The 15,460-nt window shown below is 41.2% G+C and overlaps 1 protein-coding gene across 8 annotated transcripts in view; it reads right to left on the reverse strand.

Moving 5' to 3' along the window:
• FOXP1 (forkhead box P1) overlaps positions 1-15,460 on the reverse strand; it is a 635,694-nt gene that overhangs the window by 233,292 nt on the left and 386,942 nt on the right. For all 8 annotated transcript variants that reach the window (XM_054245862.2, XM_078351479.1, XM_054245865.2 and 5 more), the window contains one exon: positions 8,808-8,998. In XM_054245862.2, coding sequence (XP_054101837.1) covers positions 8,808-8,987 — 180 coding nt within the window. In that variant the 5' untranslated portion in view covers positions 8,988-8,998. The remainder of the gene's footprint in view (positions 1-8,807; positions 8,999-15,460) is intronic.

Below are 15,460 nucleotides of genomic sequence, written 5' to 3' on the forward strand. Positions count from 1 at the left end.
CTACCCCCATTTCTTCACACAGGGATGCTCAATAAACCGTAGTTAAATAAGGCTGGGTGTGGTGGCACATGCCTGCAATCCTGGCCCTTTGAGAGGCTGAGGTGGGAGGATTGCTTGAGCCCAGGCGTTCAAGACAAGATTAGGCAATATAGTGGGACCCATATCTCTATGGAAAAACAAAACAACAAAACAAAACAAAAACAGCTGCGTGCAGTGTGGTACACCTGGCGTCCCAGCGACTCAGGGGCCTGAGGTGGGAAGATTGCTGGAGCCCGGGGAGGTCAAGGCTGCAGTTAGCCATGATCAGAACCCTGGACTCTAGTCTGGGCGACCAAGTTAGACCCCATCTCAAAACAAAACAAAACAACAAAAAAATGGAAAAACAAAAAGGAAAAAGTTAAATGAAAAAATATGCAAACAATCAAAGAAATAAATTTCATCTGTTTTCTAGTGGAGCTCATTTATTAGCACACTTGCAACAAAGCTGAGACAAGGTCAGCATGGGAAACTCTCCTCACAACATTTTCTTGTAGGGGGCAGACAAGGTGGCGTATTTCTATGAATCAAATCAAACGCAGTATTTAGCAAAGGGTCTCTGGAATGTTACAAGTAACACTTCATAATTACAATAGATTTGAGTTCAAAGACAAGTGATGAAAAGAAACTTTCTAACGTAGGGTTCAATTGCCTACATAAACTTCCTTCTTGTGGCTCCCTGTACCACTGGCATTTATGTTGCTATTCTTCTTTGTCATAAAAGCAGTCACCTTGTAACCCTTTTTATCAAGTAATCTATGCACTACCTAAAAGTACACTAGACTCCATCAGGCAAGCTATAGGTTTACATTATATAAACATTCCAATTCTGCCTGCTCAGCGCGAGTTGTCAATAAACGCAAGCCATTGCAAAACAACAAAGTAGGTTCCTTGCCTTCAGAGAACAGATAGGACCTGCCAGTTTTGCAAAAACAAACTCTTCGCAATCACTGAAACTAATCTGTCAACAAATTACCATTAAAGTCGTATCTCCTGAAAGTTCAAAACAGATTTGTGGGTAGACAAGAGATAGGGCGGGTTTTTTTAATGATTATTTTTATTAGCTCACAGGTCAGGGCTCAAAATTACCTTTTCAAAGCGGCAAAGCTTTCTCTTGAAGTCAAGAGGGAACACTTCACTCATAATGAAACGTGGCACCTGGCTTTCTATTACCACATTCTCCTCCACTATGGGTCTTTTTTCTTCTTTTGCTTCTTGTGCCATTTTCATTTTCAATGGAGAGATTAATGACACACAACTGTTTAGTAATCAAAACTTGAAAGAATTTCATACAAGGCTCACATCACAAGTTACGTAAATCTTTGACAACAATATTTTGATAGAAGGCAGGTCTAAACTAACAGAGTAGAGAACTAAATTTAGCATTCAGGGTGAAATAAGCCTTTTCTAGAAACAGCCACAAAGGGAATTAAGAAAGTGGGGGGGGTCAGTGTTGTGGCTGCTTTTTCTTTATTTGTCAGAATTATCTGAATTCCTGTCTCAGTTTTGTTTCAGTTTGTTTGTGTGGTTATCACTAACATTTTGGTGGCATTGATTCTTACATAAAGTATTTCTGACCATCAGTACTTTCCACATTACTTGATCTCTGCAAGGTCTTCAATAAAAGTATATCTCAGCATGGCAATTCCTTTAAAACTGCAGCTGGGCTTTTACCTACCAGCAAGGGAAGGTGCTAGCCCCCAGCACAATACCTGGCCCCATGAAGGCATTCAGTACATATTAATAATACCTGCTTCTATGCCCCCTTTCTGGAAGTTTCCCTTCTAGGACACAGAGATGCTGACCAGCTTTTCCCTGTCAGCATCAAGAGATCCTTTCTTCAGACACAGTCCTCAGCATCTGCCATGGGAAAGGCCACTGGACAACATTTCTAACAAAGTTCATAAGCAACCTTTTTCAAAGAAAAAAGGGGTAGAATGGTACGGCCAACCCAGCCATTACACCTATACATCCATAAGGTATGAAACAAGGCCAAGAATGGCCTCTGGAATTTTAATATGGTGCCCCAGAGGCTTATGGGTAAAAATCAGATGCAATAAGCACCTTCATGCAGAGGTGCTTACTGCCAGAAGAGGCACACCAACAACTATTTCCTGCAGGCACTGTTTCTCATAGAGGCAGTTAAAAGGCAGGAAATATTTGCGGGACAGCTTCCTCCTTCTACTCAATATCCATAAGCAATTTTACTAACAAAAACTAATGAAGGAATACATTTTGCTATTTTGAATGTGACGAGAAGAATTTTCATTTGCTTGTGTATATTTTGTTTTTTCTTTGTGTGTGTGTTTTGACATAGGGTCTCGCTCTGTAGCCCAGCCCAGGCTGGAGTGAAGTGGTGCGATCTCAGCTCACTGCAGCCTCGACCTTCCACACTTAAGTGATCCTCCCACTTCAGCCTCATGAGTAGCTGGGACCACAGTCATGCGCCATCACTCCTGGCTAATTTTTGTATTTTTTGTAGAGACAAGGTTTTGTGGTGTAGCCCATGTTAGTCTGGAACTCCTGAGCTCAAAAGATCTGCCCACCTCATCCTCCCAAAATGCTGGGATTACAGGCATGAGACAATGCATGCAGCCTGCTTATGTATTTATATGCTGAAACAAAAAAAAAAGTATTTCTACCCTCCTCTGAAAGCATTGACACAATGGTCCCTCTAATACCATTTCTAATGTTCAGAGGACCTGGTATATCAATTTCTGATTCTCCCAAGTTCCTCCAACAGTCTATTTTCTATATTCCCTTTGTTTTTTGTTTGTTTATTTGGTGGTTTTTTTTTCTTCTTTTGGAGACACTCTCACTTTTTCTCCCAGGCTGGAGTGCAGTGGCCCGATCTTGGCTTACTGCAACCTCCGCCTCCCAGGTTCAAGTGAATGATTCTCCTGTCTCAGCCTTCTGAGTAGCTGAGACTACAGTTGTGCACCAACATGCCAGGTTAATTTTTGTATTTTTTGTAGAGACAGGGTTTTGCCACGTTGACCAGGCCGGCCTTGAACTCCTGGCCTCAAGTGATAGGCCTGCCTTACCTCCCGAAGTGCTGGGATTACAGGCATGAGCCACCCCGGCAGCCCTCTACATCCCCTTTGAATATGAATAACTAGGCATTTTGCCTGAGTCCCACCCATTTCTCTGAGCTTCTCGTGTTCTGGGAAAAGACTAATCTTTAACCCCCTTCAATGGCTCACTGGAAAAATTCAACCCAATGGGTCCTCTTTACTCCCCTTCTTCTCTTTCAAGAGAAGCTCCCTATCTACATTTCCCACCTCCTTACTACTCATTTCACATTTTCTCTCCTTCTTTTACATTGTTAACTTAAAACATACACTCTGTGTTCCAGGCCACAAGACCTAACCCCTTAAACCAAATGTCAAAGAAAGATGCCACGGGAACCAAACACTTTGCTTATCCACACTCTCTAAATAATACACATTCAAATTCCAAATACGGCATATCTTATTTTTATGTTTCTCTCACAGATTCCCTCCAAACTGCCCTCTTCATATAAAATGATAACCACACCTCAGAACTGCAGCAAGCAAAGCTCTCTCTATACTCAACTGCAGACAATAAAACTGCCAGGTGGTACCAAAAAAACAAGAATGAAACCCCACAAAAACCTCATCATTAAATGGAATGTTGTTAAGAAATAGCTGTTTTATTTAACAGCTATTCATTTTTATTGAATAAACATTTTCTAGTATGCATTCTGTTAATTGACCTGACAGCATATGCTGTATATGGAGAAACTTCTAAACATTATGCTCTATGTAATATGCTTATCTGAAAAAGCTCTCATTTGCAGCAATATGGAAATAAAATTCTGCTTTCTAAAATTCAAGACTTTTAAAATGCATTAATCCACACAGTTTATGAAATTGTTCTGGACATTTTAAAACCCTTTCTTTAAGGAAAAAAACACTTTAGTCATTGCTAATAGTATTTGTTGCTGAGTTTCATAATGGACTAGTGTACATCCAATACAACTTTTACAGACATAGAAATGGGGCAGGCGTAATAGGAAATAAAAAGCAGTTATGGTATCGGGGAAAGAATTACTCAATGGATAAAAGAAAATGCTCAGCAACTCTATCAAATTATATTATTAGAAAACTATTGTTATAATAGTTTCATGGCCCAGACATAAACAGAGTTGAAACATTACGGAGATAATACATTTAGTCTTGAGGAAGGAAGACAGTTTGTGAGTGTGTTGGTGGGCTCTACCAGCTAATGGCAGCACCTCTCTTGGGCTGAAGGCTTCTGAGTGATGAGTCTACCTTCCAGCCCAGAATCGCCAACTCCACTACCTAGAGGCGTAAATGAGCAATGCTGCTGGTGGGAAGGCAAGCAGGCTGGAGGGCTGCAGGCTCCCTGTCTTCAGTAGCAATTCATCTCCCAACAATTGTTGCCCTTGTGGGACTATCAGCCCAAGGTTACCAGATATTCTAATTTTTCAAAAGAAGATGGAAAAGCCAGATTTGCCCCATTTCTCTAAGTTGTCAACTAATTTTTAGAAAAAAACAATACCATTACCATTAGAACGCAATTAAGCCAACTTATAAACAAAACTATGGAACGTGTGCACTCCACAGTGAATCTTTGTCGGGGCCCTCCCATTCTGAAAAGGGCATTTGCTGAAAAATGTGTAATTATCTTTGATAATATGTAGCAAACATGGAAAGGTTTGCATTTATTTATATTAAATCCTGGCACTAAGTAAAAACTCTCCCGGTATCCTCAATGATGGTACTGGTGCAACTGGAAAATCCTCCAACATTCAGTATAACACACAGCATAATTAACTCGTTTTTATACCAAGTGCTTTTAAGCCAGATCTTTGTGTTCCATGGACTTCTAACATATTTCACAGTTCTAATTCTCTTCCACTGTCCTACATTAATCAAAGCTGTAACCCCTGTTGTCTTTGTACTACAGAATCAGAATGTGCCCCTGGCGAGGAATGGGGGAAAAGTCAACAGGAATTAAATTTCAGTGCAACTGTTTACTCAACTGTGGCCTGCAGTTATTGAAATTTTATCCGTGGTTTTGTGTGACTACCGCAGTAATGAATTCAGCATGGCTGTGATTTTCTCACTGCTGGTATTCTCACTTCAAGTAAAAACCTGTAGACTAAAAATGATGAAAACAACCATAGTCCATTGCAAAATGCTCACATTTCTCCAAACTGTCTAATTGTTGTAGTTTTCAGTCTGGAAGAAAACACTGATAACTCTAGTCCCGTAGAAATATTTTCAATCCTGTAGTTTTTCTTATTTCATCTACAGATTTCCCTTTTCCCCAACAACCTGTTAAGAGCCTTATCATATACTTAGGGGAGTCGAACAGCTGTGAATGTTATATTTTAAAAGACCTCAAAGGGCTTGCCAACCACAATACATGGTGTTTTAGCCGCAATGATAGACCTTACTGCTTTGTTTCTTCCCAAAACGTGTCAATGGCATACGGAGAAAACACTGTCATAAAACATTTGAAAACAGTATAAAAGTCTAATCGTAAGACATTTCTTGACCTTTATATCAATAACCCATAACAACAAATTTTCCAAAGTGGTCACAGTGAAGGTAAAAAATGGAAGATGTGGATAAATACGTTTGCAACTGATACTTTTTAAGGAAGATGCTGGTGAAATATGCTTTTATAACTTTATTCTATGTAGCCAATTTGTTCTCGCTGTTGTGTACCTGTGTATACATGGATATGTACATGTTTTGATAGTTTATATGTAAATCTTTTTGGCTGACTCACTACTTTGAGAACCTGAATGATTTTTAGCTCCTCAAATAAAAATCAAAAGTTAATTTCCCATTTATTTAATTAATGTACTCTAAATACTCATTATTTAGTATCATCACATCAGTCAGTAGCCCCACCTCAAGTGCTTCATAAAGAAATAGTCAATTTTGGCTGGGCATGGTGGTGCACACCTGTAATCCCAGCACTTTGGGAGGCCGAGGCGGGCGGATCATGAAGTCAAGAGATGGAGACCATCCTGGCCAACATGGTGAAACCCCATCTGGACTAAAAATACAAAAATTAGCTAGACATGGTGGCATGTGCCTATATTCCTAGCTACTTGGGAGGCTGAGGCAGGAGAATTGCTTGAACCCAGGAGGCAGAGGTTGCAGTGAGCCGAGACGGTGCCACTGCACTCCAGCATGGCAATAGAGTGAGACTCCGTCTCAAAAAAGCAAAAAAAAAAAGAAAAGAAAAGAAATAGTTAATCTTGACACTTCTCTGGTAACGGCATAGAAGATGGCATTCAAAAACATTACTTATTCTCAATATAATGGCTGAGAACATCACATGAAGATGTACTAGCACAAATACACAAAGACCCTTTTACTATCTACTGCTGGTTTTGCTAACACAACCTCACTGGTTGGAATTTGGCCACCTGCACTAACCTAAATGCACAAAGTTTATATACAACAAACATCACAAATTCCAGCTGAAGTGAGCCCATGGTACAGGCACAAATGTGTCTGGGTTGCCAATGAAAGAAATGTCAAATCACTTGCAGGAAGTCCTCTGAATTAAGACTTGCTGGTCTGTGACTTTCCCTTTCTTATGCTTTGTTGCATCTTTTTGCCAACAGGTTCCATAGTCTCGTGTTGGTTCCACCACCTTGGAAGGCGCTAACGATCTAATCATCCCTAACGTTTTAAAAAAAACTCAGCCAGGTGCGGTGGCTCATGCCTTAATCCCAGCACTTTAGAAGGCCAAGGCAGGTGGATCACGAGGTCATCCTGGCCAACATGGTGAAACCTCGTCTCTACTAAAAAAATATATAAAAATTATCTGAGCATGGTGGCATGTGCCTGTAGTCCCAGCTACTTAGGAGACAGAGGCAGGAGAATCACTGGAACCAGAGAGTCGGAGGTTGCAGTGAGCCAAGGTCATGCCACTGCACTCCAGTCTGGTAACAGATCGAGACTCCCTCGCCAAAAAAAAAGCACCTCTTAGCAAGGAGGAAATAAAACATGGTTTACAGACTGTCTCAAAGTTGCATCCCAAACATAAGAAACAAAGTGCTTCTCTGACACAAATTCCAAGAAGATGGTTTGAGAAGCACTTTGTCTTTATCTTCCCCTTTCTCACAAAAGTTCCTGCAGCTTTCAGAAAGGCCGAAAGATACCTCATTCTAATTCACCTGTTTCTGAGTGGCACCACAACTATGTTTTGAATAAGTAAATCAAGATCAAAACTGGTCACAAACCGTTTATTATTATTAACAAAACCTAATAATACTTCCTGATTCCAAGAGAGGCTGGGAAACCAAAGCCAGTCTTCAAACAAATGTTGTTTACTTATTTGAAATTTTAATCAACATTTTGACAACAAACACCATTTCTTGGGTTTTGTTGGACATCACTTCCCTGATGTCCAGTGGTCACCTATACCATTTGGAAATATTTTATCAGTCACTCACAGATAGCTAGTTCTGTACCTGTAAAAAGTATAACTAACAGGAATGAGTATGTCCCAACTTATATACATTTTGGGGAGGCACTAATAGGAGATAATTTAAAACAGTATGACTTAGCCACAAACCCACTGCTGCATGCATGAATATAGGGAATATACGTAAACACCCTTATACCCCCAAATCCTACAGGTAGAGGGAAGCAACTTCCTGCAGTGATGCCCATATTCTAGGTGTTTTGGCTGTTATCTGACCATTTCTGCCTGTATTTTTACGCATTTCTTTGTTTTGTTTTTTTCTTTTTTTGGGGGGTACCGAGTCTTGCTGTTGCCCAGGCTGGAGTGTTGTGGTGCAATCTCAGCTCACTGCAACCTCTGCCATCCTAGGTTCAACCCATTCTCCTGCTTCAGCCTCCTGAGTAGCTGGGAATACAGGCACGTGCCACCACCCCTGGCTAATTTTTTGTATTTTAGTAGAGACGGGGTTTTACCACGTTGGCCAGGCTGGTCTTGAACTCCTGACCTCGTGATCCCAAAGTGCTGGGATTACAGGCATGAGCCACCACTCCCGGCCCTATGTATTTATTTCCATTCTCCTTACTCACTTTTATTCCTTAGCATTTATTTTCTTTTTTTTTTTTTTTTTTTTTTTTTGAGACGGAGTTTCGCTCTTGTTACCCAGGCTGGAGTGCAATGGCGCGATCTCGGCTCATCGCAACCTCCGCCTCCTGGGTTCAGGCAATTCTGCCTCAGCCTCCTGAGCAGCTGGGATTACAGGCACGCGCCACCAAGCCCAGCTAATTTTTTGTATTTTTAGTAGAGACGGGGTTTCACCATGTTGACCAGGATGGTCTCGATCTCTTGACCTCGTGATCCACCCGCCTCGGCCTCCCAAAGTGCTGGGATTACAAGCGTGAGCCACCGCGCCCGGCTTATTTTCTTCTCCATAGGCTTAAGCCTGCTTTTTGCTTTATTTTTATTTTTGTATGAAAGCCCTGAGAACAATTTCTCCAAAGAGTAATTTTATTCCAAACAGGGACAGGTTAGGCTGACACAGGTCCACTCCAACTTCCTCTCAACAACTGCTCTCCACAAGGGGACCCGCAAGACTTCCAACTCCCAAGGGCTCGAAAATTAGTCTTTGAAGCCAACTGCTGGGACCCCTAGAGTACTGATGGTTTACGAGATCCCGCTGACAGAAAGATGCACAGACAGGTGAGAAGAAAACACGGATTGTGATTAAGTGTAAAATTCAGCGGTAAAATTCGCACCCACCACCCTCCACTTCACAGGAGTCCGAAGCCCAGTACCTGTTGCTGCTGCTGCTGCGCGTGGGCGAGGTCGGCTGCCCCGATGTCCACGGCTGGCGTCTCTCCGTTGGACCGCCCCTCCCGAAGACCGCCGCACTCTAATAAGTGGTTGCTGCCGCCGGACCCATTCTGGATGGCTGAACCGTTACTTTTTGTCTCAGTCCCAGATTCTTGCATCATGACTCAAAAACCTGATACAAGGATTTCCAAGATGGGGAGGAGGGGGAAGGAAAAAAAAAAAGCAGCTGTTAAAACAGTTGTTGTGCATCAGGAGACAGGCCTTGCTTTAAAGGTTGCCAAAATCTGTACACAGTTGTCATTTTCTTTCACTCATCTTATCCCCTCATTAGTGGGCCAGGCCCCCAGGTTCTGAGTCTGAAACTGTCATTCCCCAATTTAAGTTTCAGTAGTATTGTTTTAAATATATTATTACCCTAGGAAAAATTAAATATTTGTGGGTAAACCTAGAATTCAAGATTAAATTTTTCTTATATCTAGTTTCTTTGTTCAAAAACCAGCAAGTCACCCTATAGAGCATACTAGGAATAAACATTAAATTTCAACATGTGCAGGCACTATTTGTTTATATTACACTTTTTTTTTGAGACAGAGCCTCGCTCTGTCACCCAGGCTGAAGTGCAGTGGCATGAGCTCTACTCACTGCAACCTCCGTCTCCCAGACTCAAGTAATTCTCCTTCCTCAGCCTCCCGAGTAGCTAGGATTACTGGCACCCACCACTGTGCCCAGCTCATTTTTGTATTTTTAGTAGAGGCAGGGTTTCACCATGTTGGCCAGGCTGGTTTTGAACTCATGACCTCAGGTGATCTGCCCGCCTCAGCCTCCTAAAGCGCTGTGATTACAGCTGTGAGCCATAGTGCCTGGTCAAAAGTACTAAAAGTCTAATAGAAAAAATATATATAGCGCTGGGCGCGGTGGCTCACACTTGAGGCTGAGTTGTGTGGAACACTTGAGGTCAGGAGTTCGAGACCAGCCTGGCCAGCATGGTGAAACCCTGCCTCTACTAAAAATATAGAACAAAACAAAACAAATTTAGCCAGGCATGGTGGCAGGCACCTGTAATCCCAGCTACTCGGGAAGCTGAGGCATGAGAATTGCTTGAACCCAGCAGGTGGAGGTTGCAGTGACCCGAGATTTAGCCACTGCACTCCAGCCTGGGCAACAGAGCCAGAGCAACAGAGTGAGACTCCATCTCAAAACAAAAGAAAAAAAAAAAAAAAAGAAAAATATATAGTGCAAAATGAGCAGCTATAAAATATCACTGGGATATAAATACATTTTACATTCATTCTTATTACTCTCTGGGCACAAAACCATTTTTCCAGAGAGCCAATTCAGCACTTGGCTCAGAAAACAAGCCCAAAGATGACAAAAGACAGGTAATATTTGCTAATATCAACTGTTACCATCTACTGATCACCAGTGTTGGTTCAGGCAGGCCGTAATGTGGGTGATTTACACACATTCTCTAGTTTAGTGCTGATGACAATTGCTACCCCCAGTTTGTGGATGAGAAAACTAAGTCTCCACAAGTTATTTAATTTGTCCACTACAAGTCACAGCTAGTGGAATCAGGATTTGAACCAGTTCAGTTAAGTCCAAGCTCTTAACCACAATGAGTATTTTTAAAGTTGAGGTTCAATGGGGGGCAAAACAATGAAAATGGCAGGGTCATGCCCCAAGTTCATAGACCAGTCGTAAAAGGAAGTGAAGAGTTCAAATATGAAAGCTGAGAAATGCCCGAGTAATTAAGACTTCAATGTGAAATGCCAATTCCAGATTAAAGGGCAGAAAATTTTTACGCAAATGTGTTCCAATCATGGAAGGACATATGTACAACCAATGCTACAGATTTCTGCCCCGTACATGAAATGTGACAACAGGGAAATTTCAATCTTTGTGTATCTTTAGAGGACATTGTTTTCTTGCTAGAAACTGGATGAAGTCTGTTTTCTGCAGACTTGCACAAAAACCAAATGGAAAAATTAAAGGCAGAAAAATTCACATCTTACTTCATTTCCTTTCACTGCATAGCATGATCCAACTTGATACAGATTTCATAAACCCAGAAGATGTATATATTTTTTAAGTTGATCCAATTCTGAAGTAGATTAAGAATGGCATTTTTCACTAGCAGGTGGGAAACAAACTCAGAAGCAACAGCTGATTTCACTCTCGTTTCTTGATTTTTACCATTTTTTCTTTCTCATCTCTTCAGATCAGACTTTCTAATAATTACAGTCCTTTAGAAATTGCACTTATATTCTTACTAACCATAGAGTAAAGAAACTATCAAAAATAACCAAAATCTTCCCTAAGATACAAGAACCAGGTAATAAGATAATTTGTGAGAACACGAGTGCCTTGTTCATCACCAAAGAATTCATTTCAAGAAATGAATTTGTGAAACCTAGGTACTTTTCCCTGGGTGTTTCAGTCTCTCTTCCACAAACTTGCCCTTTGTACAGAACTAAAGGAAAAGAGCTGGGTGCAGTGGTTCATGCCTTTTATCCCAGCACTTTGGGAGGCCAAGGCAGGCACATCACTTGAGGTCAGGAGTTTGAGACCAGCCTGGCCAACATGGTAAAACCAGTCTCTGCTAAAAATACAAAAAAATTAGCCGGGCATGGTGGCATATGCCTGTAATCCCAGCTACTACGGAGGCTAAGGCAGGAGAAGTGCTTGAACCCAGGAGGCCAAGGTTGCAGTGAGCAGAGAGAATGTGACAGAGCAAGACTCTGTCTCAAAAAAAAAAAGTGGGGGGGGGGGCAGGGGAGGAACTAAGGAAGAGGCACAGTGTTACGTGTTTAAGCAAGAGAGCATTTGTCTTAGAGTAGTTGGCAAGGAAATCCATCTAATTATTAAGATATATCTCAAATATATGTAAATAAAAAATCTATAGATATAGATATAATAGGTATAGAGATATTTTTCTTTCGGGGAATACCTCTGCCTACCAAGGACTTGATCCCCAAAAGACAAAAGCACTGCATATATATAAACTCTACACCTGCCCTCAAAATGAGGCATATTTAGCCAAATACCCTGTCATGATGGAAGAGAGCTGCAGGTAGAATGTTGCTTTCAGACTATGCGGTCTTTGGGATCCCAGGCCTGAGAGCAGGTGTCTAAGAGACTGGTCCTGCTTTTGTTTCCTTGATGAGACACCATTCTGGTGGGTGGAGTAAGAACAGTCTCCAATATACAATTTGATGAGAAGGCCCTGTTTTTGCTCCATGCAGTTCCAGAGCTGACTGCCAAGTCCTCCAGTACAAGTTTTGCAGGCATGAAGCCAAGCAGCTTGGCTTGTGAATCAGGTTTGTGAGAGTGCAGGCTTTGGGACCAAAATTGCATAAAGGATTATTTTGGTCTGAGGATGTCCTTAATTAGTCAAGTGCTAACAGTAGTATGTAGGTTGGAAGATTTAAAATTTCCCATAATCTCCCACACCAATCAGGAGAAAACAGCTTTTTGAAAAGCACATGTGAAAAAATAGGAGTGTCAATGTCTAAGAACATTTCTATCGGTGTCTGGGCCAGCAGTATTTCTATCAAACGCTCCAAGTCATTTAATAAGCCTTTATATCTTTATCACACTTCACAAATTGCAAAAGCCTGCTGATGTGCTTTTCAAACTCTTAACAAGGCTAGGAGGGAGATAAGGCAGGTAAATGTTATCCCCATTTCACAGATCAGAAAACTAAAGCTCAATCGGTTCAGGGATAGATGTAGCTGTAACTATTCTGTTTCAGACATGAACTTGTCCATTCAATAAATGATTAAGAATCTCCAGTTTGTAAAGGCCTGTGCTGGGTGGTGAATAAGGGAACTAGTGAAAAGAAAACTAAAAATATTATAGAAAAGACAGCAATGAGAGCGGCAGGTGGACAAAGAAAAGCATTAAAATACAATGATATAAAGCCTCTGCACTCATTTGCAAACAACTGTCTTTTTCTTTTCAGTTTCCATATTAGAGTCATCTGAAATCAAGTCAATGTATAGGAGAGGCATCTATCTTCTCTACCATGGGATGTTGCGCCTTCTTTTCTTCAAGGAAGCTTGTCCCAGGCACCCGGTTTACATAACCTCTGCTTCTCTCTGGGGGAGTAACTAACCCTATTACGAACCAACTGCCTTGCTCCATGACAAACTGACAGCAAGAAACACTGTAGAATCAAACAAAGTGCCTGAATACAAAGTCATGGCCACACCATACCCACAAACAAGCCCTTCCTCCAGAAACAGGACCGAACCTTCCCCTGCCTTCCTGTATGGTATTGCCAGATGACCTGAGCCTGTTTAAAGCACGTGATCCATTCAACCCAACCCTACAAAGGCCGATGCTGCAATTGCATAGATGTCAAAAAGCCTAAAGAAGCCAAAATGACCCACTTCTCATCCTGCTTGGAAGCATCACAGAGCTACGGCTTTCAGAGGTTCGATTTTGTGCTGGAGGGCCCTATAGAAAAAGACTAGAACTGAGTTTAGCATGCTTATTTACTGCTGTTGCCAGCAGAGCTGCTCTCTGGAAGTATTCTGGAAAATTCATAATGTCCAGGCCAATGTATTTATAGTAAATTAAAGCAGGGCTTTATTATTATGATTATTTCCTTGGTTACAGTGTTGATGCTGAAAATTTAGGGAAAATAAAGCCCTTGTTATCATGCTTGTGAAAGATTTTAAGCTAACAAAAAGTTCAGTCTTGATTCCAGGGCAGTTAATTAAGGTTGACCAAGTCAGGCAGAAGTAAATTAACTTGGCTGATCAATTATTTATATGAAGCAGAATAAATGCCCTTAAAGAACTTGGTCTGTTCATAAAAGGATGTATAAATTAAACTAAACATAGTTTTGTAAAATATGTTTCTACTTCTATGGGGAGAAGAGAAGTTAATGGTGAAATCACTTTTAGGAAAATGATTAGAGTAATTACACAGTCCACCCCCCAACCAAAAAGATCCTCTTTCTCATTGTTCATCCGTGTGCAGAGAAAGAAGGAAGATGGCATGTAATTTTGAAGATATAACAGAAGCTCATGGAAAAGAAGGAACGATGGAGGGAGGGAGGCAGGGAGGGAGGCAGGAAGGGAGGGAGGGAGGGAAGGAAGGAAGGAAGGAAAGAAGGAAGGAAGGAAGGAAGAAAGGAAGGAAGGAAGGAAAGAAGGAAGGAAGGAAAGAAGGAAGGAAAGAAGGAAGGAAAGAAGGAAGGGTGGATTTCATCATTTTAGAAATATTGAACACATGGCTCTACTTTATTGTCAGTTAACTCCAAGCAGTTTGTAGACTGAGAAAGAATAAGGATGAGACTCGGACTAGCTTTAGTTCTAAGAGAAGTACTTTTAAAATTACTCATGTCGCATCATTAAGGTTCAAAACCCTCAATAATCATGTTCGTGCCATTCAGGAAAAAAGAAGACCAAACCTATCTGTATTAAGATATAAAGCATACATTTAGTTATGGCTCTCATCAAGCAAACCAACTGATTCCCTTTTAATGTGCAAAGAGTTTACAAGGCAACCTAAGACAAACAAAGGAGTTTAAGGAGTGGGGTGCAGCTCCACAGACTTTTTTCCCTTCGTAGGCAAACAGTAGGGTGACCTAGGATATTAAACCCGCTCTGTACTCTTTCCTGCCCATGTGGGTGTTACTCCCATTCATGATAGAGAGGGAATCAAGCAATAGAAATCCCAGATGAAAGTCATAGACTCTCAGGAGAGGGCTGCAACAATGGAGACATCACATTTGCTAGCATGAGGCCCATGCTTTTACAGTGCTCACTCTTCACCTGGTGAGATGCTGCCGCAGCAGGTGGCACTGAAGAGATGAGGGACTGAGGGACTAACTGGTGGAGGGGATGACAAATGAGACTTAGCTGTTAAGGAAGCAAGTGAGGAGACAGAAAGATGGAGGCCCCAAGATGCAGCGTCACTGTCGCATGAGTATGCCATGGAGTTGCATGGCATACTCTTGAAGGAAACAAAAGGGAGGGAGACAGGAGGGGGAAGAACAAAACGAGAGAAACAGAGTTATATCAGACAATATATGCTCGCTTGAGATAACTTCTACAAATTATGAATGAACCCTACAGACACTGCACTTGTCTATCTGCTGTCCTACTGGCACTGGTCCCATTTCATGGAAAGACTACCCAAGAGTCAAGTTTAAGAGGCAAAAGTGCTGACTGTGTTATGAAGGCACCGTCTTCCAATACCACATTTTCATAATTATAACAGAAAGGCGTAAATTTTCTAATGCATGGCAGTTCAAAAAGTAATCAGGGAATGAGCCGGAGGGCTATTTTAATGTATGCAAAGCTAGTGACCCACAGTAAATGGGAGGTAAGCTACAATGAATGCAAAGTAATGCACACATACTACAGTCCTGGTCTGATGAGGGACGGCTAAAATTAACACCCAATTAATTTCTGAATTGACAAACAAATGAAACTCATAAATCTACTTTCTCATTAATTTTCTTGTGGTATAATTTAAAGCAGTAATATGAGGGCCAAAACTGAACATTATCCATCATAAATATCAAAAAGATAGCACTGTAACACCATAAATTATGCATATTACCTGTTGTTAAAAATGATTTATGTATTATCAACTTTATCATGCACCACAGACGTCTACA

The sequence above is a fragment of the Callithrix jacchus genome, chromosome 15, assembly GCF_049354715.1.
Source record: "Callithrix jacchus isolate 240 chromosome 15, calJac240_pri, whole genome shotgun sequence".
In the NCBI taxonomy this organism is placed as follows: Eukaryota; Metazoa; Chordata; class Mammalia; order Primates; family Cebidae; genus Callithrix; species Callithrix jacchus.